We start from the raw sequence: 26,328 nt of genomic DNA on the forward strand, positions 1-26,328 counted from the left end.
TTTTTAAATTGTTTTATAATTTTAGAATTGTAAGCCACCCAGAATCTTTTGATTGAATTGGGTGGCTATAGAAATTGAATAAGTAAACAAATAAATAAAACATTTTGGTATATCTTTTTAACAGAAAGCGAGTTATAAAATTGAGAGTATAAAATACAAGACCAAGAGTAATTATATTGTCCAATATAATTACTGTTTAAAACTGTGAGGTAATCCAATATTTATGTGTGCTTGAACTTAGCTAACTAGATATAAAAGTGCATTTTTTATCATGTGAATCTAACTATTGCGCCTGGTATAATGTAAAGCATCTTTAAATGGTGCTGTATTATCAGATTTTTTTATCAGATTTATTTTAGGTTGCTTCAGGTAGAACTTTTCCACCATTATCAGTCAAAAGATAATGTACAAGAAATTTTCTCTTCTCCTTCATAACTGATATGCCCTAAAAAAGAAAAAAAAACCCAAAGCATTAGAGAAAATTGCAGATGAACATTCATAAATGATAAATGGTATAATGTGCTGTTATCATCAGTTATCTGAGTGTACCATTGATTCCATGTTGATGAAACATCCAAATGGTTCACACAACAGTATTAATTGTCATTAAAAAGCTTTTTAAGGCCAATCTATTTTAAATCATTTAAATGTGACTTACAAAAATACATTGATGGCTTATATCTGACAGAATATATTTGAATGTGCCAAATACAAGATAATTCCTGTTTTTTATTCCGCCATTCCAACAACTAAATGCAATTCATGTTAATATCACTCAAGAGGAACACTCTTTAGACTCAGAGACTAATGTTACATAAGGATGTTCCTGAAGCAAATTACACTGTGCATAATAATGTAATATTGTATATAATACACAAGAGATACATTGAATTTTATTACATTGTCTCATTCACTCATGTAAAAGCACCTGCCATATTATAATTATTAATATTTCTAGACATGCATCTAAGAATGGTTCATAACATCACTGTCTTTTATTCTTTGTTTTAGTTTGTTTTTAAATACTTCTTAATGTATGTACTAACTGTTTTAGCTCTGTTGTACACCACCCAGAGTCCCTTGTTGGTATGTTGCTTCTATAAAACTTGTCAGTCTGCCTACTAAAGATTGTATAATGACAACTGGAATAGCTATTGTATGAAATTGGAATAAAACAGATGGATTCCATCACTGGAACAGGATAACTTGCTTCTGGACAATTGAACAATTCAATTCAATGATTTAAAATAATTTTAATTTTTTTCATTCACGCTTCATTTTGTTGTTCCTTTTGCATCCTTTCTTTAATGATTCTATTGCAACATTGCTTTGATATTAATTTAACTCTTATCCCACAGAGAGTTATCCTGCAGTGAGTTAGCCAGAGTGAGTTAGCCATGGCAAGTTGGTGGTGGCAAGTTGTGTGCCGTAGGTTCGCCATCACAGTCCTAAACCAAGGGTGTCAAACTCAGATTTCATTGAGGGCTGCATATCAGGGTTGTGTTTGACCTGGGGGGGAGTGGCCAGGGGGTCATGGCCAGTTCGATGTCACTCGTGTAGGGGCCCCCTGTTGTGGCCCAATCGCTATGCTAGCAAAAATGGGCTCCCGAGCTCTGCGTTTGGCTGCAACGGCCTCCTGCAACCTTCTGCCAGTGAAAACAGAGCTCGGGAGGGCTGCATACAGCCCTCCTGAGCTCCATTTCACTGGCAGAGGCACCACGGGCTAGTCCTTCGCTGTTTTCAGGGCAGACGCACAGGCCAGATCTAGGCACCCCGAGGGCTGGATCCGGCTGCTGAGCCTTGACTTTGACACCCCTGTCCTAGACTCTCAGTCACACCTGATGGGCATTGTCTCTTCAGTTCTGTCTGTCACCACCATATTTTAGGGTTAGATCTTATTTAAGGTATCCAAAGTATCTCCAAAGTAGGAAACTTACTTGTTTAGAAAGGGATATAAAATGAATGAAGATGATTTAATCAAGGAGGTAATTATTAGAGCTTGCAGTGTTTCATATTCTAATATATTTTTTAAAAAAGTATTTGGGGGCAGGTTAGGACACACATTTGACCCCTGTCCAACACTTTTTTTAAAAAGAACTTTCTCAGGCTTTGTGCTAAAATTTTGGAAGCCAGCAAAAGATACAGTTGCTGATTGATATAATATCAGTGAACATCATATATGCTAGCTGGGGAATTCTGGGAGTTGAAGTCCATACGGTATATGTTAAAGTTGCCAAGTTTGAAAAACACAGCACTATACAAATGCTCCTCCACATGTGTGTTTGTGTGGCTTTGGCTATAAAGCACAGCTCTAAAAAATTGCTTCATTAATGCTTGAATTTCCTTTCACAACTTCTTTTATATAGCTAATTACCATTTAATGATAAGTAAATGTATTGCTGCATTTGTTTTTAAGTGCTGATAAAGTAGGTGCACATTCTTACACACAAAGCTACATAAAAAACTATGTAAAATACAAAAACAAACATAGGGAGTGTAGTAGGCTTATGCTAACTTGAATTGGGTGTTTGTAGAAACTAAAATACTAGAATTATTTTAGTGGTTAATGTCTATAATTCTATATGGTTTGCTAAAACAATTGAACATGGAAGAAGCAGCATTTAGAAAGGCTAAATTGGCTTTTGTACATTGGCTCTTGGATATGATACAATTACTGAGGGCAAATCTTGTTAAAAGATTTTCTGTTAAATCCTTGTTAAAAATCTTTGTTTATGTTATTTGTATAAAAGGTGCCAAGCTATTCCGTTGCTCTGGTGATCCAATTCTTATTACAGTCATAGGCCAGTATATGTTTTTGTGGTTACTGAAAGTATTTCCATGACTCACCAGGTATTCTGGGACATAGTCCAAGAATAATTGAGTGTTGAAAGCTAGTGCCTTCAATCCAAAATAAAAAACAGTATATTCTGTATTTGCAAAAGGGAGAGAAAGAGTGAGAGAATATCCCCTAATGTTTCTTGTATAAAGAGAAGTGCTTATACTAGATATCATCTTTTTGCAGTTTAATAATAATGTTATTAAAGATTCTTTAAGATATTAAACAGTTCTTTATTAGTTTTTTTAAAAAAACAAACAATATTTTGATTCCTTAGATATTGTTCAATCATCTACAACATTAAGAGCAGACATTGTTCACGCAATATCAGAAGCTTTGGGGTATAATACTGTAAATCTTAAAAGTAAACCCTATTGAGTATAATGGGATTCAATGGTGAATGACCTTATTTGCCTCTTAACAGCAGCCTGCAGTCATTGAAAAACTGTATGTTTAAAAAGAAGAAGAAAAGGTTGCACAAGGGTCATCAGCTTTTAAAATAAATGGTTATTTTCTAAAACTATTTTTTTAACCTGAATAAATCTTGAAGTGTGTTTAAAGAGAACTATATATTGTTAAGCAGACTTGAATGTTTCTGTAGGGTAAGGATGCAGGAAGTAGGACTGCAAATAATTATGATACAAAATATGTTTCAGTTTTGGAAAACTGGAATGACATGGACTTATTAGTCTATAATACCTTTTCGTGAAGATGTCACGAAACAATTCAATGATTCTGAATTGTAGCATTGATAAGTACAAATTTTGTGTGACTTAATGAACGTAGCTTCCAAGTAGATAATGAGAATATAGATTTATATCTGTTTCTGTGTCTATATCTCTAGGCAACATAAGTTTAATATTACTGAGCCAGAAAGAAAGAAAGAAAAAACTGACCCTGCCTTCGCTTTCTTTTCTTCAGCAAGAATACAGTAGATTATTTTCCTCTTGCATTTGTTGCTATTAACAACAGTGCCCTGGAGATTGATTCAAAATTAAATCCTACATTCAATAAATTAACCTGAAAGACGGGCTCCTGAACTTAAATACCTATCAACTGTGATGTAAAATAAGGAAGGACTAGGAGATGGAAGTTCTTGTGGTAAATAAACTTCCTAAAAACACTGTGTTTCCTTGTGTATACTAAGTGATGTTTCTTATTTGTTTCTAAGGTGATTCCATGATAGGTTTTGTAGTCCATGTGTATAGTCTTTGCCAGAGAAAGAGGCTGCCATGCTAAAGAACCATCATCCTTTCCTTCAGCTTGCCCTGTACAATATCAATGAGAGCAAAATTCCAATTCCCTCTGCAAAATACATATGTCACTGTAGCTTACTGCACAAACCCAACTACATCAACTTAAGATATTGGAAGATATATGACTTGGTTGCACTTATCGTGTGGGCATTGTCCTCAGAAAACCATTATTAATTAAAATAACCTCCAATGTATAATAAAAAGTGAAGCAAATGCAACCAGGCAAAATAAGGTTTAGTAGATTTTTGTGTAGCCTTTTAAAAATATTGATTTTGAAATACAGAGAGAGAGAGAGAGAGGGAGAGAGAGAGAGAGACTCAGTTTCATGATCTTTAACTAAGGCAACCATTTTTGATTCAAGGTATCTCTTATGGGCTAACTTACACAATGTGTCCAAAACCCAGAACCTATGACTCCTGAGGGAATGAAATTTGGCGAAGTTGTAGCTATTAGCTGCTGCTCTACTGCTGATTTGCTCCTGCAGTTATGAGACCCTCGTTTTCAATATTTCACGACAGTTTCCCAGCCAGTCTTGCAATCCCTCACCTCCTTCCCCACTCAGCAGCAGCCACTTACTGTGGGAGGGTTGGAAAGGTGCTCCCCCAGATTCCCACAAAAAGATTCAATTAGAAAGCTGTCTGGATGTCAAAACACATACCTGCTCCCGCTGATTCCCGCCCCCCCCCAGTCTTGGTCATTCTATTTCTCTAGGTGAGGAAATGTTTCTGAAACAATGACGCTATGGAACACGGGATATCTAGTATTATTAACATTTACAGCACATTCAGATTATGAGATATTTTAAAAAATGATTCCCTGAGGAGCTAAGACATTTATTGCTAAGCAATATTGGAGCTTTAGCATCATCATTACTGAACCAATAATTACTGCAAGGAAGAAGAATATTAAGGTTTATCATGTTGAATATAATGCCTTTAAAATTGATTTTCAAATATCTGCCCTGCATTTAGAAACCAGATGGGAGACATATAATCACATTCTTCTATTCACACCACTGAAATGATCATTGTCATGATGGGGATGATAATGGAAGAATTCCTTCAATTTTTTTATAGTTCTTGAGAATAAATCAGTTGAAAATAATTTACAATAGATTGTAAAATATATACATTTATGGGTAAGGATAAAATGTACTGTGCATCATTTGGAGAATGGATGCTAAGGAATACAGTTTTAAGAAGTAGTGAAGTTTATATTATTAATTTTATATATCCATAGATTATTTGGTTTCTTAAAGAAACTTCAATATGAATAGCAAAATTAATGTGTAAGCTATGTTTCTTAAATATTTTTACTCTACATTATAGTACAATATACAGTACAATGGGCCATGGTGGTGCAGTGGTTAGAGTGCAGTACTGCAAGCTACTTCTGCTGCCTGTCTGCAATTTGGCAGTTCAGATCTCACCAGGCTCAAAGTTGACTCAGCCATCCACCCTTCTGAGGTGGGTAAAATGAGGACCCGGATTGTTAGGGGCAATATGCTGACTTGGTAAACCACTTAGAGAAGGCTGTAAAGCACTGTAAAGCAGTATATAAGTCTAAGTGCTATTACTATTATTATTGCTAAATGCTATATGGTACTTACATGTCTAGGAAACAATAAAAGTGCATTTGCAATCTGATGTATGTATTCATTCTTTGAGAGCTGATTTAAAATGCTTAATTTCAAACATTTAACTAGAAGCTTCGAATTAAACATGCCTAAAATTGTTTTTATTTCAATATTTAAAAAGCATGAATGGGAGAATTCCTTTTGGCATTAGAGCAGGGGTGTCAAACTTGTGGCATCACATTGTTGTCACATGACCTTTTTATTTATTTATTTATTTATTTGATTTGTCAATCGCTTACAAAATAATAGGTATAAGTATAAACATAGTTATGAATACATGAAATGGATACATATAAGAGAAATAAAAAGAAACAATAGGACAGGGACGGTAGGCACGTTGGTGCGCTTATGTATGCCCCCTACAGACCTCTTAGGAAAGGGGTGAGGTCAATAATAGACATTAAGGTTAAAGTTTTGGGGGTTTGGGGAAGAAACCACAGAGTCAGGTAGAGACGTATCGTGACTTTTCCCCCCTTTACTAAAATGGGAATGGACATTGCCAGTGTGTGATGCATCCGGCCCGCGGGCTGCGAGTTTGACACCCCTGCATTGGAGCATATGTGGACTTCAATTCCCAGAATTCCCCAGCCAGCATTGACACCCCTGCATTGGAGCACATGTAGACTTCAATTCCCAGAATTCCCCAGCCAGCATAGAATTCTGGGAGTTGAAGTCCACATATTTCAAGTTACCAAGATTGAGAAACACTGCATTAAAGAATAGGAATACAATTAAATCCAAGGGTTTAATTGTCTCTATGTGTCTCTAGTTTCATGAAACAGAAACGTAAACTACTTCATAATGAGTAATACAGACCTCTGTGTTTCACAGACGGATTTGTTATTATCTTTTATATGGCTTTAAATGAGAGATGAAATAGCATACTCAAGGCAAAATTGCTTAGAGGAATATTATCTTTCCTCTTTCAGTAGCTACCATCTGTGAACAATGTGGGGGGGTCATTCTGAGGACTCTGAATGTAGCAATAATTTAAGAACCTTCTTTGTGTTTATTATTTGCTTAATAAATATTTATTTCAAGTAAAAACTAGCAGAAAGAAAAGAGGAACTTTGCACATATGATACGAAAATAGTTCTTTGAAGTTTCATTTCAATTGATAACTTCTCAAATAATTATTCATATACTGTTTGTTTACTAAGAAGAAATGTTCTACAGATAGTCCTACAATTGCAATGGACTCTATCCATCACAGTTGTAAGTCGATGGTTGTAAAATGAATCACATATGTGACTGACGCGATTTTATAACATTTTTTGCAGTGGTTGTTAAGAGAATACCATGGTCATTCACTGAATACCGTGGTCATCAATCAAAGGAATGGTTTACTATGGGCCAATTTTGCTGAAATCCAGAAGTAAATGACGCATTTCAGCAAAAATGTCGTAAAGCACAGTGTCAGCGTTCCAGAAAACCTCCCTCCAGCAAATAACTCTGAGACAGACATCTTCTCAAAAGTTCTGTTTTAATTGGATGGTAAACTGGCACATCTGGAGAATCCCGAATCTGAAAGTTCTGGGCTTCCTTACAATAAGTAAAAACTCAAACACATCCCCTGCACCCATCATCACATCACATGCCCCAATCACCATCCATCCCAACTTCAGACTTCCCCTTATTTATGTGCAAAATAACATGACCTTGAATTAGAAAAAGAATGTTATTATGTCTAACTAGATACATTCCAAGAATTTTCCCAGGCTCAAAATGTGGCAGCGTGGGAGCATCTGGTCTCAATATGGCTTCTAAAGCTGACACACAGTCATGCGACCATGACACACCGAAAACGGTCATAAGTGTAGCCACATGACTGGGGGGGGGCAATAGTTGGAGCTTCAAATCAGTCATAGAAACCCTTAGGGAGGTCCATCACAACTTTGAATGGTTGCTAAGCAATTGATTGTCAGACAAGGACTATCTATGAGAGTATGTTAGAGATTCTTCTGATCAATTTATCAAAAATGGCTGTGCAAAACTAAGCATAGGTACGATCTTCCTCTTGACTCCCCAACCCAATAATTCTTATTAATTCCATTTTTCCTATGTTCTTATTTTCACGATCTGATAAGGCATTATACATTAGCTCAGAATATGCATTAATTTAACAGGAAAGGAAAGAAAGCAATTTTCCAGAAAAAGTACTGTATTTTGACTCTACAGTAATGACAGAAGATCATCATTATCTTCTTTTAATGACCCCATAATTCCTTGTGGGGTGGAGACTGGGCAACTTGAATGGAGCGGAGTGTTTCCTGGCCGGATGCCCTTCCTGTTGCCAATTAAGAGCTTTGTTCCGCAGATATATTCTCATTGTGCCCAGAGAGAAATATCTGCCTCTACCTAGGATCGAACCAGTGGTGGGATTCAATTTTTTTTTACTACCGGTTCTGTAGGCGTGGCTTGGTGGGCATGGCAGGGGAAGGATACTGTAAAATCTCCAGTCAGAGGTGATGTTTGCCAGTTCTTAGAACTACTCAAAATTTCCGCTACCGGTTCTCCAGAACTGGTCAGAACCTGATGAATACCACCTCAGGATCGAACTCACAGCCTCCTGATTATGAGACTAGAGCTCCAGCTCTAGGCCACCTTATTACTATAACAGAAGATACATTATATTATATGTTGAAGTCTAAACCATCTAATTATTTAAAAGTGTCTTGTATGACTATTCCTTTGCATAAACTGAATTTGGTACTAACCAAAAGGTATGTATAAGTGCTGTAACTTAAGATTTATAAAATGATAATTACTTAGTCTGTTAATAGAGTAATCTTTGGCATAAATTCTGGGAGACTGGTTAACAAGTATCACACCTTTTGCCCGAATGTGTCAATTAGGTATACAAGAACTTATCCAGGGAATGAGCTTCAAAAATGACATCCGCATACATTACCAGTATATCATCAGCATAATGTACCAATTTATATTCTAATGAATTATGCAACACACAAAGACCTAGGGTATTGCTGTCCAATACCACAAACTAAGGAGTCTAAACAAATCTCAAAATCAAAGGTTCTAAGGAACCTTATGAATATATCAGTATTGTGTATATGAAATATATATAATTAAATATTCAATATTTCTATCCACAATTACATTTGTATTGACAAAATTCCACATTTCATTATCCTAACTTAGTCTAGCAGCTCACATTATAGCCAGAACTTTATTGCACTCATGCTTCATACATTCTGTGTTCCCACTCTGATTCCATCTTTGTAGCTTTGGAGTGTGTTTTCCTGAATGTCAGTAACAGCATCTAAACATCTCAAATGCTTTAATCTAGCTGTGTCATAAACACTATTAATATATAAAACCAGAAGGTCCTCAATTCTTCCTCAATAGCACATTAAGTGACATCAAAATATAACATCAAAGAAATTTACTTAAGAGTTAGCATATATCTTAGTAGAAATGTTACTTTTCAGCATATCCACCATTTTTTGGGATGTAAAACACAACACAATTTTGAAATTATATGAACAGGTTCTGCAGTTGTGTTTTACTTATAGCACATATCCCATTTGTTATCCTAACATTTTTACCCAGTATATGTTTTATTTAGATCATGAATAAATTTCCTCTGTGTGGTGCTTCACACATAGTTTATATCTTACGTAGAAGTGAAGTTATTAAAAATTCAAACTGTACAAAACTAACTTTATAGACACCATGTGTACATTGTATGTAACTATCTTTAAAATTGAACCCTTTCAAAAATAATAGGTCCTAACTCACCCCAAATATGTAATATTGGAAACTGGAGTGAAGCGATCAAAATGTCCTTAAATCCTTTTTTAGTTATCAAACATCTTCATTACATTATTGCTACAGTTAAGTTGTAGCTTATTTTGCAAGAAAACTTGGAAGAAAAATTGTAATCCTAGTTGTGATTCGCTGTCCAAATTTATCACTTGTCCTTAAACTCATTACTTCACTTTAAATGGGAAATTCTGCGTATTCAGAGACCTGAGGTAATCAAGCTATTGGAACAGATACTCAAATGGCAAGAACTGTAAACAAAGATGGTTTGCAGGATTGAAAAGACAGTTATGTGTTGAGAATATTTTATATAATTCCTAGCTGAAGCAGAGAACTTTATAATGCATAGGAATAGGACATAGAAATCAGTATTTGAATGAGCTGGAAAGATATTCTGTTGCCTGAATATTTTGGGATTGGAAGGAAATATGTACTCAGCCCTGCTCTCATCTTGCTGTTTCTCTATTTAAAATGAGAATATCATCTATTGATTGTTATATGAATTTTATATTCATATATACAATACACACGCATATATAAAATATGTTTCATCTGTGTACTGTCTAGCCTCTGAATTAGCAAAAATTGATCTTCCACAGTCAATGTAACAACATACAAGTGAGATTTTTTTTTCAGGATTTTCTTTCAGATTCAGATAAAAACAGTTTCCATATTCAATTGTACTCCAGCTATCAGAACAAATAGGTTGTTTCCTGCAAAAATTTTAGTGGAAACAGGAACTGTATAATTTTAAAAACTTTCTGATTGTATTATGTTGATTTTTGAGATCTTAAATATTGCCCTGAGCTGATATAATAGAAAGAAAATAACTCCTTGTCATCAGAGCTATTTGTTGTTTAACTGAAATTCATTTAGTAGTAATTGTGAACAATTACTTTTTTTAATTTTCTTAACCTCTATACATAGTTTGTTAAATTACCCATATTAACCTAATGGCTACTACTCCATAAGACATAAACTCACACACAGACACATGCACACGTGCATGCACACAACTGAAGCATGGTTTTGCACACCATTTACTTGACAAAGATTGCTTCAGGAAAGCTTAGAGCAACTTCTAATGTTACTGGGATTACAGCCAATAGATTTTGAGGTACTGCTTGTGTGAGCCAAAAATTGATTTTTATTTCAGAGTAGAGAGCTTGGAAGCAAGGTTTTTTTCTTTCTTTCCTGCCATAAGCATAGCTGAACAGTAGAACTGAATTCATTTTTGAGGATCTACATACAACGTTGTGATACAAATATTTTTTTAACTTTCTTATCAACTAATCTTTGTCTGTAAGTACTACAAGTAGAATCCCTTCAGAGGTTTGTTATTTAACTGACTGAACACCAATGCTAGATTTTGGTCCCAAAATAAGAAATTGGAAGTATACAAAATTATCCCCAGGGGTTTTTAAAATATGTTTACCGAGTGTGCTAAATACTGGAAGCAACTGTTACCAGCATGTACTTGCAATTACCACATGTGAACATGTAAGTTGGTTTCACTCTATCTTGTAAGAGTGTGAATATACTGCAAAGAGAATTTTAATTTGTTCTCAGCCAGGCCTAACTCATGGAAAATGTTGAAAGGCAAAAAAAATATGTGGCTTCTTTGATACAAATGCAGCATTATGCTGTGAGGAATGCAAACATTAGTTTCAGAGTTCTTTGGAAATCAGATTTACATCCTGATTTTCAGTTACATTTTAATCGTGCAGTAATTATTCAGTGCAGTTCTCAATGTATAGCCATAGATGAAAATTTAAGGCAACCAGGAACAAGGCAAGTGAAGGTACTTATTAATAATATCGGGAAGTAGCATTGTCATTAGTTCCTCACACTTTGTTCAGAAAAGAAATTGAAAGTCAAAATACAGTCCAAAGCTCCTAATCTAATGGCAACCCCCAACACACACGATGCTCACATGTTCCCACTTAAATTTTATTGAGCAGTAAGACTTGCTCAACCACTTTGGTAGAAGAGATTTCCCATTAGATATCCATATTAGTTTGCTGGTCATGTGTATCTTTAATCTTTTTAATTCCAAATAACCTTTCATATGGAAACAGGTATCAATATAGTTATTGGTGAAGTGAATTAATTTGCTATCTCTGATCCAAACAGGCTAACATATACAGCTTAGACTTTCTGAACTAGGGCAGGTAAAAACAGTATTACCAGGACAAAAAGAGTACAATTAACTATGTTAGAGTATCCAACAAGAAAGTGCTCTTCTCCTAAAAAATACGGCAAGAAGCATGATTGGGAAAAGTTTAAAAAAGAATAGGGAAGCTTATAACTCTTGTTAATCCGAAGAATGGAAGCTGAAAAGCTTTTAGTAGTAGATTTTGATAAAACACACATTTTTTTTTACAAGTGAGACAATAAATCTACAAGATCTGTGCTGCTTTAAAACTGAAATACTCATTCAAAATATTAAAAAGTGTATTGTTCTAGATCTTGCTGGTAGTACAGGAATTATATTTACAGATAATATAATAATTTATCAGAATAAGCATTGTTTTCTCCTTCTGGCATAGCAAGGGCTGTAGCAATGAAAATATTACCTAAATGAATATGAACCAATTTATAAGTTAGCCAACAAGATTTTAAGATTATTTGTGAATTTTCCTGCATGGAGTAGTATGTCTTAGTGCTCTTCAATATTCAAGCCCACACATTTCTATACACTTATTATATTACACACTTCTTATTTTAAACTTACTCCTCCACAAGTCATCTGGAAGATGGGATGAACAAAAATGTTGGTCAACATGAAAATAATGTAGAGATGCTATATCTAATACATTGGAAAGAGACTGGATTTTTTTCCTCTTTGCTCTTTAGAGTCCTTTAAATTTATGTATTATCCAATTTATTGGAATAAAACAAGGGCCATTAAAAATGCAAACAAGTCCAAGTTTGGGAATCAAAGCCAATTTCCAAGGTTTTCCTAAAAGTGAGAGCACCATTCTTATCTCTCATACATTGCTGTTCCAGAGGGTGGTTAGTCCCTGCATTTATTCAAAATAGCAAGAAGATTTCACTTTGACTGCTCTTAGTCTTAGAAAGCATAATGCTGGATTTGGACAACTAGAAAATGTCTACTAAACTGTTTAGTGACAGGGTCTCACATACAGTAAAATGTGTGAAGTTCAGATCCTGTGCAAATTAGAGGAACTTGTATTTTTTTCAGTACTAAAATAGTTTCCTCAGTCCACAGAATGGTGGATAGTGCGCCACATTAAAGTACTTTTTCATAACATTAGTGTTTGATCTGAGTAAATACCAAAGGCATTTTTACCAAGACAATTTTCCTTGTATCAGATATATTGATGTAGATTATCTTAAACAAATATAAATACAGTAGATTTCATCACAGTCTTTTTGGACTATTTCTTGAGAAGCATGGAGTTCCTTAAGAAGTAAACCGTAGAATTTATCAAAGCTATTTTAATTATCTTAGTTGTAAACAAGCATTTTCAAAATAGGTCTCATATCTACCAAAGAATGTTTTAAGTATGCAAGTGTAGGATTCATAGAATGGCTTAGATTGCAGGTTCTTAATATTTAAACATTTGTGTGAAAGAAAAAAATGACTTGTAACAAGTCCTGTAGTTGTTTGTTTGTTTTTGCAAAACACACAGATTTATTAACAAATATTTGGAGGAAGGATTATTTGATCACTATCCCCAATGTATGGAAATCATGCTTTATTTAACAGATGCATATGACTTTGAAAAGCAGCACGCTTTAATCTGAATTATTTGCAAGCTCCGTATCTTTGTGATGTGGTTTAATTTAATAAACAAGGAAAGTGTGTGCAGTTAATACAGATTTATTAGTACTTCCTATAGTGTTCTTACTCTTTCCCCATTATAATACTATTTTAGTTTTGTGTGTGTATATTCACATTTCTCTTGTAAGTTTGCTTGCATAAAATGCAGCACACTGATCAGTCAAGGTGTTAGATATGCTGGCTGGGATTGCTGAATATACCCTCTCCTCCTCTTTTAGTGACAATCTTGGTTAAAAACCATTTGCAAATACAACGGTAATGAATGGTAATAAATCATTTTCTGGTCAATGTGCTCTTTTACAAATAAATTTCATGGGCATGCTGGAATGGCTGCTTGGTATGAATGCAATAGAATTGTGGCTGTTCCATCACTGCAGGTTTTCAAAAAAAAAAAAAAACCTGGACAACCATTTAACCAGGATGGCTCTCCTGCCTTGAGCAGGGGATTGGACTAGAAGGCCTCTAGGGTACCTTCCAGACCTATGACTCTATGGTCTAATGCAGGGGTGTCAAACTCAAGGCCCGGGGGGGGGGGGTATCTGGCCCATGGGGTGCTTAGATCTGGCCTTCGGGCCCGCCCTGGTAACAGAGAAGGACTGGCACACAATGCCTCTCTGCCAGTGAAAATGGAGCTCGAGGGGGCCATGCACGGCCCACCAGGCTCCGTTTTTGGCCACTATGGCCACCTGCAGCCCTCTGCCAATGAAAACTGATTTTGTCAGTGAAATTGAGTTTGACATCCCTGGTCTAATGAGATTAACACCAGCATAGCTGTGTGAGGGAATTTTATCTGAATGAAACGTTAATAAACAATGATCTTCACGTCATCTCTTTCTCTCTCTCAGTCATGTGTTCATTTAGTGACCATTTCACTTAATGGCCTGGTCACTGCAACAGAATGTGGTCATAAATCAAGGAGTGGCAATATATGACTCCATTTCTAGCCCGTGCTGTTAGTGCAGCATTCCATTCTTGGTTCTGTCCAATATTATAAAATGCTTCCATCTATGAATGTCTTTTCTCCATTTGTTAACTCCAAATAGGAATTAATCCCCAAAGTGCACTTAAGCATTTACTGTTTGCCTAATTTGCCTTTTAACAATCTGACAATCAAAAATGAAAGGTATGAGAACTGGTTTAGGAGAATAGCTACATCAAATGATGATTTTCCCCTCTTCCATTGTTAAACCTGGTTTACTATCTTCCATGATGTAGTTGTTAGGAGATGGCAAGATTAAGTCTCATGGCATATGGGTCATCTGAAGCAACGGAGCATTTCCTGTTTTTAACCAAAAAAAAAATGCTCATGTTTTTTTCTAGGCACACCAAAGATTTCCTCCTTTGCAGACTCTGGGAGCTGTCTATTGCAGTACTGTAGTGCCCTCTAATGGTGAGTACCATATCTATAAACTTTTCCTTAAAGGGTTTTTGTTAGATGCTCAAGGAATTTGTTATTAATAATTATGCTTTTTAAAATGAAAAAAAAATTAAAAGAGAAGATTAACTTAGACCTGGTAGAGTTCTTGGTGTGGGGTTTGTTTGTTTGTTTTTTGGGGGGGGGACCTTTTTCTGTTCAAATAAATTAATAAGGCATCTTGCTCGCTTTAGTCTTTCCACAATACTGAATTGCAAAATGCGATGCACTGTTATTTTTGGGGAGGGGTCATTTGTTTTTCCTTTGCATGTATCTGCTTTGTTAAGGATCTTTTTCCACGGCTATTTGTTCACGACAAAAAAAACAAATGATTCCTTTTCCAAGATCCCATCTTTGTAAGCTGTGGGAAAGCTGTTTGGAGCTTCTGCCTTTGTTCTGAAGGTCAGCTTTCTTTTGCAGACAGTCTCAGGCACATCTGTGCTTCTGCTTCTCCTTCAAAAGCCAGCTTGTATATATTCTGCGCATTTATTACAGTTCTACATTCTTTCTGTTTTGCAAATATATCCATGGATGAAATGTTCACAACCGGTGCTTTTTAAGACCTTTGCTTTATTTTCAGCATTTCGGGTTGAATCTGAAATGCAGATGTGATCTTAAGCTGACAGATTTCAGCTTTCTCTGCTGTGCAGAGTTCACCTCATCTATCATGTGTGACAAACAAATATTGGTTGAGTTTCTTAACCAAATTCCTTTAGTGGCATTTGCTTCTAAATACACCTTAATCTGTATTTAGGAAAGGTTGTGGTCTGCGAACCTTTGTCCTGTCTGTCTATAACTCACCTGGTTCTGGAAAATGCTGAAAGACAACCAGGTGAAATGTGAAATAGTGGTAAGACATGGAATCTATACCTTCATGTTGGAATGTTATAGCAGATAACTTATTTTCCAAAGCATTTGAAGGCAGAACAAGAAACTAAACAAAGACAGCAATGGTTGGAAACTAACCAAAGACAGAAGGAATCTGGAATTAAGGAGACACTTCCAAACAGTGAGGACAATTAACCAGTGGAATAGTTTGCCTTCAGAAATCATGGGCACTCCATCACTGGAGGTTTTTAAGAAAAGATTGGACAGTCACTTATCAGCAGGGGGTTAGACTAGAAGAGTACCCACTGACTAGTTCAGAAAAATATAAAATCCAGCTAAGGGGAAAAAAAATAACTTCATGGCTGTCTAAAAGAAGACTTGCATGGTGTAGATAAATTTCTGGTTTTAAATTTCTAAACATTGCTCAATCTTTTGAATATCGTAAGATAAAGAGGATATATTGTGGGGAACTTAAAAACTTCTTTCCACTCTAAAAATGCATTTTGAAGACTCATGTTATTCTATTAAAAAAAGAAGCGAATAATCAATGCTTAAGACTATTTGTTTTTCAAACCGGTATGTTAAAAAGCTAAACAGCCTAAAGAGAATACAATGTTGTAGAAATAAATAAAAAATTGACATTTTATTGTAATTATAGGCATTGGCCATTTAAAGTATTTAAAAACCGTCATGCTATCAATATGAGATTTTTCTTGGGGATTCCCTGTTACTATGTTACTGGTGGAATATTAAAATTAGTTGACTATCTCATGCAAACTTCAAATTTCCCAGATAGGCAATAAAATCAGTGCACGCTAGTCTGTTGATAAATATCTAGTGGTGCGTATGAACAGCTGCCTGTTGTGCTATAAAGCTGGAAATGAGCCCTTGCTTACTACAATTTTGAGTAGCTCCATTTAAATTACTTAGCATTCAGACAGGTACTGTTGCGATATTTCCCTTAGAGGAATATGTATGTAAAACAAAAGAGTTGTACTATATTTAATTAGAAGAAAAGGAAGAATAAAGTTATTGCTTCGTGTCTGAATATTTTTTTTTTTCTGTAAGCAACTTAGTTAGCTGGAGGATATATTTTTTTCTTTAAAAACCCAACAGATAGGAGAAGGCAGAAGTACCCAACTTTTTTGGGCACCAGGGACTAGTTCCACGGAAAGAGGTTTTTCCGCAGACCAGAGGGAGTTTGGTTTTGCACGCTGCCTGCATCCCACACTTATGGGAAGACAAATTGCCAAGCGTGCAGATCATGATCACATAACTGTGGTGGTGGTGACGCAATGCTTTGCGACAGCCATTTGTCCAGAATGATATAAGATCTCCTGCTCAAGCAAGGGGGTAAGATGTCCAAGATCTTTCCACTCCTGTTATTTTATGGTATTTTAGCTGGAAATGCTTTTACAGGTTGGAAAGCACCTTTTCTGAGGCCATTGTAATTCTTGACTATTATTAAATGAACAGTCACAAATTGGGGGTCCACCTGTAGTTCAAACAGAAAAATCTTACCTTTTTAAGAAAGGAAAGATAATTAGAAGAAGTAGATCTTTCATATCTTCTTATGTAATCAAATTTTGCCACTTCGATTGATGGATGCTACTGCGGAGGCTGCCAAAATGGCATTGCCTAAGTTCAAGAGAGAAAATATTGCAGAATTAGAACGCAGTATATTTAAAATGTTTGAATGCGGAACCAAAGTATAAAATTTCATATGGGACTTTACATGGGGAACAGGAGAGGAAGAAGAACAATAGCACATTTTTTTTAAAAAAAAGGTCATTTGGTTGCTGAAGATTCAGCCTGTGTTTCCCCCCAAGTATTTGGAGCTATTGATCAGGCCTGGTTCACTGCCTTCTCCTTTTTAATGGCACTGCTTGTGCTCTGTTTATCTCTCAGCTAAACGTAATTGGTTCACAGATGCCGAAGGCTAACTTTCCATAGGGAATATCCTTTTGAAACCAGAGGTTGCATCATCTTGTCAACATGCAAAACCTTGTTTCAATAATCAATAGTTACACTGATTCAGGAATGGATGAATTCAAGGACGGAAAAGCAGGATGACTGACAAAATATACAAGTTTGTGACTTAGGTTTTTAATATGAAATCGTGGTGGGTTGTTATGTCACAGTCTGCATATCTAACACAGATGGTGGGAAGGCTTCTTCAACTGCATCTGAAGCAATTCTTTAAATATGGTGGCTTTAGAGTTTGGTTCTCCAATACCTTTGATGCTATTCATCCCCATTTCATGAAATCACATCTGCTACCTAAAGCAATTGTCTTATTTTGACCTGCATATAAAACTCTGCCAATACTTAAAACACATTGCAAAGTGTGGACAACAGAGGGCTTGCAGTTCATGGAGTACCTAGCCTTACTTTTACAACAGTTAGAATGTGCTTCTGAAATTGGCAGTAAGACTGTGCTTTTTTTTCCCATTGGGGAATCAATTCATGCATTAAGCTGTCATGAAATATTTAGACTTCCCTTAAAAGCTATCCAGCCCTATCTCTCTATGTGTGTCAGTCCTGCTAGATGGAACAGACCAAGAAATCAATTTCACATGAAGGCTAAAACTACTCTTGCTTAGATTGGCTATAAAAACAGAATCTTCCAAATTGGTTGCACTGCCTATTTCTTCCTATAATTCAGTGAATTAGGGTGTCATCTGTCTAAACCAGGGGTCCCCAAACTTGGCAACTTTAAGACTTGTAGACTTCAATTCCCAGAATTGCTGGCTGGAGAATTCTGGGAGTTGAAGTCCACAAGTCTTAAAGTTGCCAAGTTTGGAGACCTCTGGTCTAAACTATTTCTCAATATTATCTGGATGTTCTGGACTTTAAAAAAAAAAAAAAAGCCCTTCTTGATGTTGTGATGGAGCTTGCATATTTCCCTCAAGGTCATCTTCTTTACTGTCTATAATGTGGCTCCAAACATTTTAGAAACGAATCCATTTCCCTTAATACCCAAGAACAAATTCCATTTTCTATATTCCACAGGATATAGCATTGATCTGTGAGTGGTGCAGTGGCCTAGAGGTGGAGCTCTTGCCTTACGATCAAGAGGCTGTGAGTTCAATCCTAGGTAGCGGCAAATATTTTTCTCTCTGGGCACAATGAGTATATATCAGCTGTGAACTCTTTGGTGACAGGAAGGGCATCCGGCCAGTAAACACTTAGCTCCATTCAGTTGCCTCAATTCCACCCTGATGCAAGGGATTACAGGGTCATTAAAAGACAAAAAAAAAATAGCATTGATCTCTGCAATGATCTCCTCCCTTCTGGGACTTGGATAACATTTACTTAAAATAAAGTAGCTACTACTTCATGACATTTGTTCAGAAATGATTGTTACATGAAAAACCTCTTTTCCTAGGGAACGCTTCTCAAATAGAAAGTGTAACATTGATTTATTGAAGCTTCATATAAAGAAAAAATTGAAGTCAATACTTAGCAATCTTCTAGGAATCTTAGAAGTACAGAATTGGAAAGGTCCTGAAGAAACCTCCAGCCCAGTCCCCTGCAGTGTTCAGAAAAAACAATTAAACTATTTATGATAGGACACCTAATTATAGGAATACACGTGCCTTTTGTCTATAGGCTTCAACGTAACAACAGTGTACATCTTAACATGCCTTTCTGAATCTGTTTCAGTTGTCCCTGTTTATCCTTCTCAGATGTTACAGTAATTTACCAAAATGGGCTACCAGTGATATCCTTGAGTCTTCCTTCTCGTCGTGAACGCTGTCAGTTTACACTTAAACCTCTCTCAGACTCCGTCGGCGTATTCTTACAACAACTCCAAGCAGAAGACCGGGGAATCGACCGAGTTGCAATTTATTCACCAGGTACTACTGAGAGTTGCTGGAGGAACCCAATGACCTGCTTCAGCTTTAGATTAGATCACTATTTCTCAACTTAAAAGATTTCTGGACTTCAGAATTCCCCAGCCAGCATGCTCTTGATGGATTATTTACACTCAGAACTATTGATGTGGCTATATTTCACTCTTTCATTGACTTTTTTGTTGTTGTTGTTGTTACATCATGCTAATACTATAGAGATTGGTGTTGTGTAAGATTAGCTGCTTCGTTTTTGGAGAAAGAAAAATAGTATGTCACTTTTGGCCTACAGTTTGCTACAAACAAGCCGGAGTTCCAATGAAGAAAACGTTAAGTTGCCAAGTAGAAGTTAAATATATAATCGAAAAAGTATAAAATAGTAGACCTTAATTATATTGAACACATGCTCTCTGTATTGACCAAAGATTTGTCAGTGGATCAGGATAACAACAGAAGAAAAGTGGACAAAAGATATTAAAGCCATCTGCCCATTTGCCATTTCTTGCTTGTAATAGTATCTGTCAGTAAAAAAAATATCTCTTCCCCTCAAGTCTGTTTCTGGTCTTAGGGCTTCACAGGGAGAAAAAGGAATTGAAATTGGAAAGTTGTTTGCAACTAAAAAAGGTAGGAAATAGGCGTCCTACCACTTTTGTGCCCCTTTAACTCTCCACCCACTGATTTTGGTTGATGTTTTTACTCATGGTCCATTTTTCTCGTACACAGCTCTGCTTCCATCAGGCGGAATTACACAAAGAATAGTTAAGTTTCTGAGATACAGGTAGCCCTCGACTTTACGACCACGATTGGCACCAGAATGTCCATTGTTAAGCGAGGTGGTGGTTAAGTGAATCAGGCCCCAAATTTATGACCTTGGTTGACACCGTTTGTTCAGCTAATGACTGCAGCCGTTAAGTGAATTGCATGGTCGCTAAGCTTCCTCCCGTTGACTTTGCTTGTTGGAAGTCATCTGGGAATGTTGCAGATGGCAGTCATATTACCATGGGATGCTGCAACCATTGTAAATAAATAGATGCCAGTTGCCAAGCACCTGAATTTTGATCATGTGACTTTCGGGATACTGCAGGAGTCGTAAGTGAAAGGACTGGCCACAAGTCACTTTTTTTTTTCAGCGCTGTTGTAACTTCGAATAGTCTCCAAGTCAAGGTCTACCTGTATTTTGAGATTATAGATTGGAACCCTTAAAATATAGTTTCGGTTTGTTTCTCTGAGGTATAATATAACTAATTTGCAATAGAACACTGCTGAAATTTTAATAAGTCATATCTAGCTCTTAATACGTGTTTTCCCGTTTTCCTTTCAGATGGGACACGAATAGCAGCTTCCACAAGCATAGATCTCCTACTTCTTGACGAGTTCAAACTAGTAATTAATGACTTGAGTTACCACGTCCGTCCACCAAAGAGAGGTAACAGCTTCATGTACTTGGGATAGATTTCCAGAAAGTTATTTGCATGAAACTCCTCCATCTAATACAGGGGTGTCCAACCTTGGCAAGTTTAAAACTTGTGGACTTCAACTCCCAGAATTCCTCAGCCAGCAAAGCTGGCTGAGGAATTCTGGGAGTTGAAGTCCACAAGTCTTAAAGTTGCCAAGGTTGGACACCCCTGATCTAATACTTTAAAAGATAATTTCATGTCTGTTTGGAAACTTGCATCTTCTCCAAATATACTATGGCTGGCCATCATGATATCCAGGCCAGTGGTGGTATGCTACCGGTCGTGCCGAACTGGTAGTTAAAAAAAAAAAAAAAACCTTCCAATGATCAGCTGAGAGTAGGAAAAAAATCCTGCCAAGATCAGGTGAGGGGAGAAAGAAGAGAAAAGCGCAGGATTGGCTTTCCCAACCTGCCCCTGCGCTTTTGTCTTCTTTATCCTCTCAGCTGGTTGGCACTGCAGGCCTCAGCTGGTGTGTGGAAAGCTGCGCATGCACGTTTAGGTGCACACACATGCTCGATCACTGAACCAGTAGTGGAACAGGTAGGATCCCGTTGCTGATCCAAGCTATTTCTCCAAGCTTTGAGAAAGGGTCCTCTATCCGGTTTAGTTGTATGTTCTCCTGAGTCTTGACTGACGTTTTTTCCCGATATGCATTCTTCTTCTTCTTTTTTTTTTTTGTGTGCTGTAAAATGGGTTTTAGTTTTGAAAAGAGAAGCTGTTGCAAAATATCTTCAATCTGCTGGGGTAGAAGAGGAAAGATTGTTTTGTAAAAGCTGTCTTGTTTTAAATGTGACTTTAATGCATGGTTTTTTGGGGGACTTGACTCGTTTGGCTTTATGCCTTAATTCTTTTCCGTGCTCAAGTTGTTTCAAAGCATTGGGCTCCTGCATTTTTTTTTCTATCCCTGTTGTATGATCTTACAATCCTTTTGTCATTACAAAAGGGCTTGCTGATTCAAATTGGCCCGCGTGCTTGTTTCATTGCTTTTATTTATTTATAAAGGGCATTTACATGGCCATCCATCAATAATGCATAAATCCAGGCAACTGACAACAGTTCATAAACAATGAAAAAAATAAAACCTCAAAATAATCTGAATTAAATAAAAATAATCAAAATGCAGGTAGTCCTCAACTTATGACCACAAATTGGCTCAAAATTTCTATTGCTAAGCGAGAGAGCTGTTAAGTGAGTTTTGCCCAATTTTACGACCTTTCTTGCCACAGTGAATCACTGTAGTTGCTAAGCTAGTAACATGATTGTAAAGGGAATGTGGCTTTCCCATTGACTTCGCTTGCCAGAAGGTCATAAAAGGTGATCACATGACCCCAGGATATGGCAACCATCATAAATAGGAGCCAGTTGCCAAGCACCCGAATTTTGATAACGTGGCCATGGGGATGCTGCAATGGTCATTAAGTGTGAAAAATGGTCATAAGTCACTTTGTTCAGTGCCATTGTAAACTAAACCTTTTGTCATTAAACAAAAGGCTGTAAGTGGAGGGCTACTTGTACAACACTCAATGCTTTATAAAAACCGTGCAACTGAACCCCTCTATAGACTTAACTAATAACCTGGCCAGTGACTGGTGCAAGGGTTGAGTCTTCGTAGCCTTTTGGTAGAATGGGATGGGATGGGATGGGATGGAGTGGAGTGGAGTGGAGTGGAGTGGAGTGGAGTGGAGTGGAGTGGAGTGGAGTGGAGTAGAGTAGAGTAGAGTAGAGTAGAGTAGAGTAGAATAGAATAGAATAGAATAGAATAGAATAGAATAGAATAGAATAGAATAGAATAGAATAGAATAGAATAGAATTCTTTATTGGTCAAGTGTGATTGGACACACAAGAAATTTGTCTTGTGCAAATGCTCTCAGTGTATAAAAAAGAAAAGATACATTCGTCAAGAGTCAAGAATCATAAGGTACAACACTTAATAATAGTCATAGGGTGCAATAAACAATCAAATCATACTAGGAAACAGTCAATATAAATCGTAAGGATACAAGCAACAAAGTTACAATCATACAGTCACAAGTGGGAGGGGATGGGTGATAAGGAGTGATTAATAGTAATAGTAGTGCAGACTTTGTAAATAGTTGGACAGTGTTGAGACCAAAATGATTGGGACCCTCTGTATTTAGGGGAGACTGTTCCATGTTATTTTTATCTTTAAAATGAACCATCATGGTCACATTTTCAGTAAAGGCAAAAGAGAAAAACAGGCTTGAAAGTGATTGTCATTTGTTATTTATGCAAAGATTTATCTTTTAACCAAAGTTAGATTTCATTATCCTCTCCCCCCCCCCCCCGTCCCATTCAATCGTGTCTAATTTTTGGAGACCTCCTTACCCATTGTCTATAGAGATTCTTAGTCATCCAGGTCATGGTTGTCCCAAAGGTGGGTTTTTTTCAAGAGGCAACTGGACTTTCTTGTTTTTCTTTGAAGAAGTTTTGTTTCTGAAGAAGCTTCTTGGATGAGAAGCAAAACCTCTTCAAAGAAAAACAAGAAAGTCCAGTTGCCTCTTGAAAAAAACCACCTTTGGGACTCATTACCATTGGAAGGGCTTAAAGAGATGTTTAGGGCTTCATAAATGAAGATACAATATCTATTTGGTAAAATGTATGTGGTTAAGCATGAAAGCTCAAATAAATCGTCTTGCACTCTGGGGTATAAAAATGTAAATTAAGCTGTATTAGCCTGGATCAAAGTCACTTTAGCTTTCTTGGGACTATTCAGATCAAATACATAGCTGGGAAGAAATCTACTTGTAAATGCTTGAATATTTGCTCATTCAAACATTTCTTATGCTGGATGATGGGTCCTGTCCATTGTGTATTTAAACTCATCTTCTTATATCGTTGTTTTTCTTTCTGATATCAGAAGTTCTTGTAGGATTCAGATGGTGCAGAAGCTCTATATTCACAGTTCAGTAGAATACTGCATCTAGTAGAAGTCCTTCATTTCTTTTTCCAGACTTAAACTTCTCCCAAGAATGAGGTCACCAGATGATCCTCAGACATGGCCCTTGTCTGCCTTATAATTTGTTTTAAGTTCTACTTTTATTATTACATGAAACAAGACAATGCTTTCATACATTATCTGTTTTATGTTTATTTTGCTTTGGAAATGGATGAAAGTCATCTTCCTTTATATACAGTATATACCCTTAAAAGCCTTGAAGTATTAAGAGGGAAATGTAATGTGAAGAATCTGAAGTACTTTTTTGATTTGCCAACAACCCATTTGAGTACAAGTTTCACATAGTTGTGCATTCTATATTACACAAATGCACACACACACACACACACACACACACACACACACGCGTCTAATAGTTAAGGCACCAGGCTGGAAAGCAGGAGACCATGAGTTTAGGAAAAGGAAGGTGCTTTGGATATGTTCGCTGCCTTGAGTTATTTGTAAAAATAAAGATGGGATGCAAATAAAATAAAATAGAATATCTACCTGTTGTTTACCGATTGAGTCCAAAAGCCACTTAATGTTACATACTAAACACTAACATTTTCAAGTTAGTTTGAATTATTTGCTGTAGAATGGACTTTTAGTTTAATAAATAAAAAAGAAAGGCAACATTAAAAGTTTGACCCAATTGTCACATTTTAGATACTGAATTTTAAACAGAATTTTAGGCTTTCCTATTTCTGTAATATGCCAATCCAGCCTAGAAGAGTTTTATCAGTTTTAATTTTGGGAGAGGCCAGCATAAGCCAAACCTATATTAGAACAATGTTTGTTTAAAAACTTGATAGAACATGAGTTGCAATGTTTACAAGTGATCGAGTAATCCAGTTAATTCCATCCTCTGTTTTGTTTGATTTTGTAAATTTCAGTCCTTCAGTAGGACATTCTTCACAGTACCATCACATTGTGGAAAAAAAAGGATATTAAAAGATCTGTGTTCTTCTTCAGATCTCTTAAGCCACGAAGATGCCACCACGTTGAATGATGTGAAGACTTTGATTCAGCAGCTCTATACTACACTGTGTATTGAAGAACACCAACTGAATAAGGAGAAGGAATTGATTGGGAGGTTAGAAGACCTCAAGCAGCAATTGGCACCCATGGAAAAAGTGAGATTTCTTTCAGTAGGATTGACAGCAGAACAAAGAAACTGTATATTAGATTAATGTCTTTAGACAACTGTTTTTTTAAAGGGTTTTTTCATATGTAAAAAAAATTCATATGTAAATTTATTTCTTGGATTAATTTTAAGTCGCCAATGAATATCTATTACTATATGCATTGTAATCATTTATTTAAAAATCATATAAAGGGAAAATAGACACCCACAAAGGTATTCTGATCCGCACCCAGCCACCCAGGCAATGTTTACAAGTGATTTCCTTGTCAGATATTCTTGAGCTAACTCTTCAGACTGCAAAATATTGAGACTTATCTATTAATACATGGGTCTAGGTCTGAGCTTTTCTATTTAAAAACTGGTAAAGGGAGGGAGGAAGAACACGAGTTACTATGAAGCACTGTTTCCCAGTTAATTGAATCATGCTGTCAGGATTCCAGGATTAAATCATGAGTCTTGAGCCTTTCCAAAACTTCAAAGGATTTATTGAGAGTTAGCATGTCTGGTATTGCCTGGGTGTAGCCGACTCTGAGGCATGGTTAGTTGGTCCACAGCTAAGTATAAGATTCCCAAATACTGTTCACAAATACATGGACTCCTCTTGCATCTGTATTGGCTTTGATCGTCAATCTTTATCACAATTTTTTTCAACCTCGGCAACTTTTAAGATGGTGGACTTCAACTCCCAGAACTGTCTGGGAAGTTCTGGGAGTTGAAATCCACCCATCTTATAGTTGCCAAGGTTGAAAAACACTACAAGGAATTATTTTAATATCTGTTTAGTCCTCAGAATCTGAAAACTTTGTTTTTATAATTGTGTTAAATCACAGTTCCTGGTGTTGGATTAAACAAGATTGGTGCACAAGAGTGATATAAATGCACCATGGAAAGGGAATAAGAAATTGGGATTGGCTGTTCTTTCAAATAAATGAAAAAAGCTCAGGGCATGTAGCAATGCCAAATCCAAACCAAGAACAAGTAGTGGGTTAGCCTTCTGTTTGTAATTAGTAGCCAGAATCTTTTGGCTGATTCCTTTTACTACAAATAAGAAAAGAATACTAGTTCCTATTGGGAGACTCATCCAAGATGGATTATAATGAGGGAGAAATTCTGTTCCACTATTGGAGAAGAGGCTCAAGTTCTGGAATTCTGGGAGTTGAAGTCCATACATCTTAACATTACAAAGACTGAGAGACGGTTGTCTAGTCAGATATCCGTATTTTGGACAGGGGAAGAAATGAAGGATTTAGTGATATTTTTTCCATAACAGAGACCGAAAGTAAACATGATGTGGACACACACTCTTCTTGGGTTTATCTGTAAGCCTTCCCTTGTTTCTGTAAAATTTGGAAGAGA

At 36.4% G+C, this 26,328-nt stretch overlaps 1 protein-coding gene across 1 annotated transcript in view; it reads left to right on the top strand.

Annotated features, from left to right (window-relative positions):
- MCU (mitochondrial calcium uniporter) overlaps positions 1-26,328 on the top strand; it is a 129,352-nt gene that overhangs the window by 94,796 nt on the left and 8,228 nt on the right. The window contains exons 2-5 of the mRNA XM_026681223.2: positions 14,640-14,709; positions 19,251-19,421; positions 20,737-20,841; positions 24,801-24,961. Of these exons, the coding sequence (XP_026537008.2) occupies positions 14,640-14,709; positions 19,251-19,421; positions 20,737-20,841; positions 24,801-24,961 (507 nt within the window). The remainder of the gene's footprint in view (positions 1-14,639; positions 14,710-19,250; positions 19,422-20,736; positions 20,842-24,800; positions 24,962-26,328) is intronic.

The sequence above is a fragment of the Notechis scutatus genome, chromosome 4 (genome assembly GCF_049901735.1).
Source record: "Notechis scutatus isolate UNSWTSFEM ecotype Mainland chromosome 4, rNotScu1.2, whole genome shotgun sequence".
NCBI classification, from domain to species: domain Eukaryota; kingdom Metazoa; phylum Chordata; class Lepidosauria; order Squamata; family Elapidae; genus Notechis; species Notechis scutatus.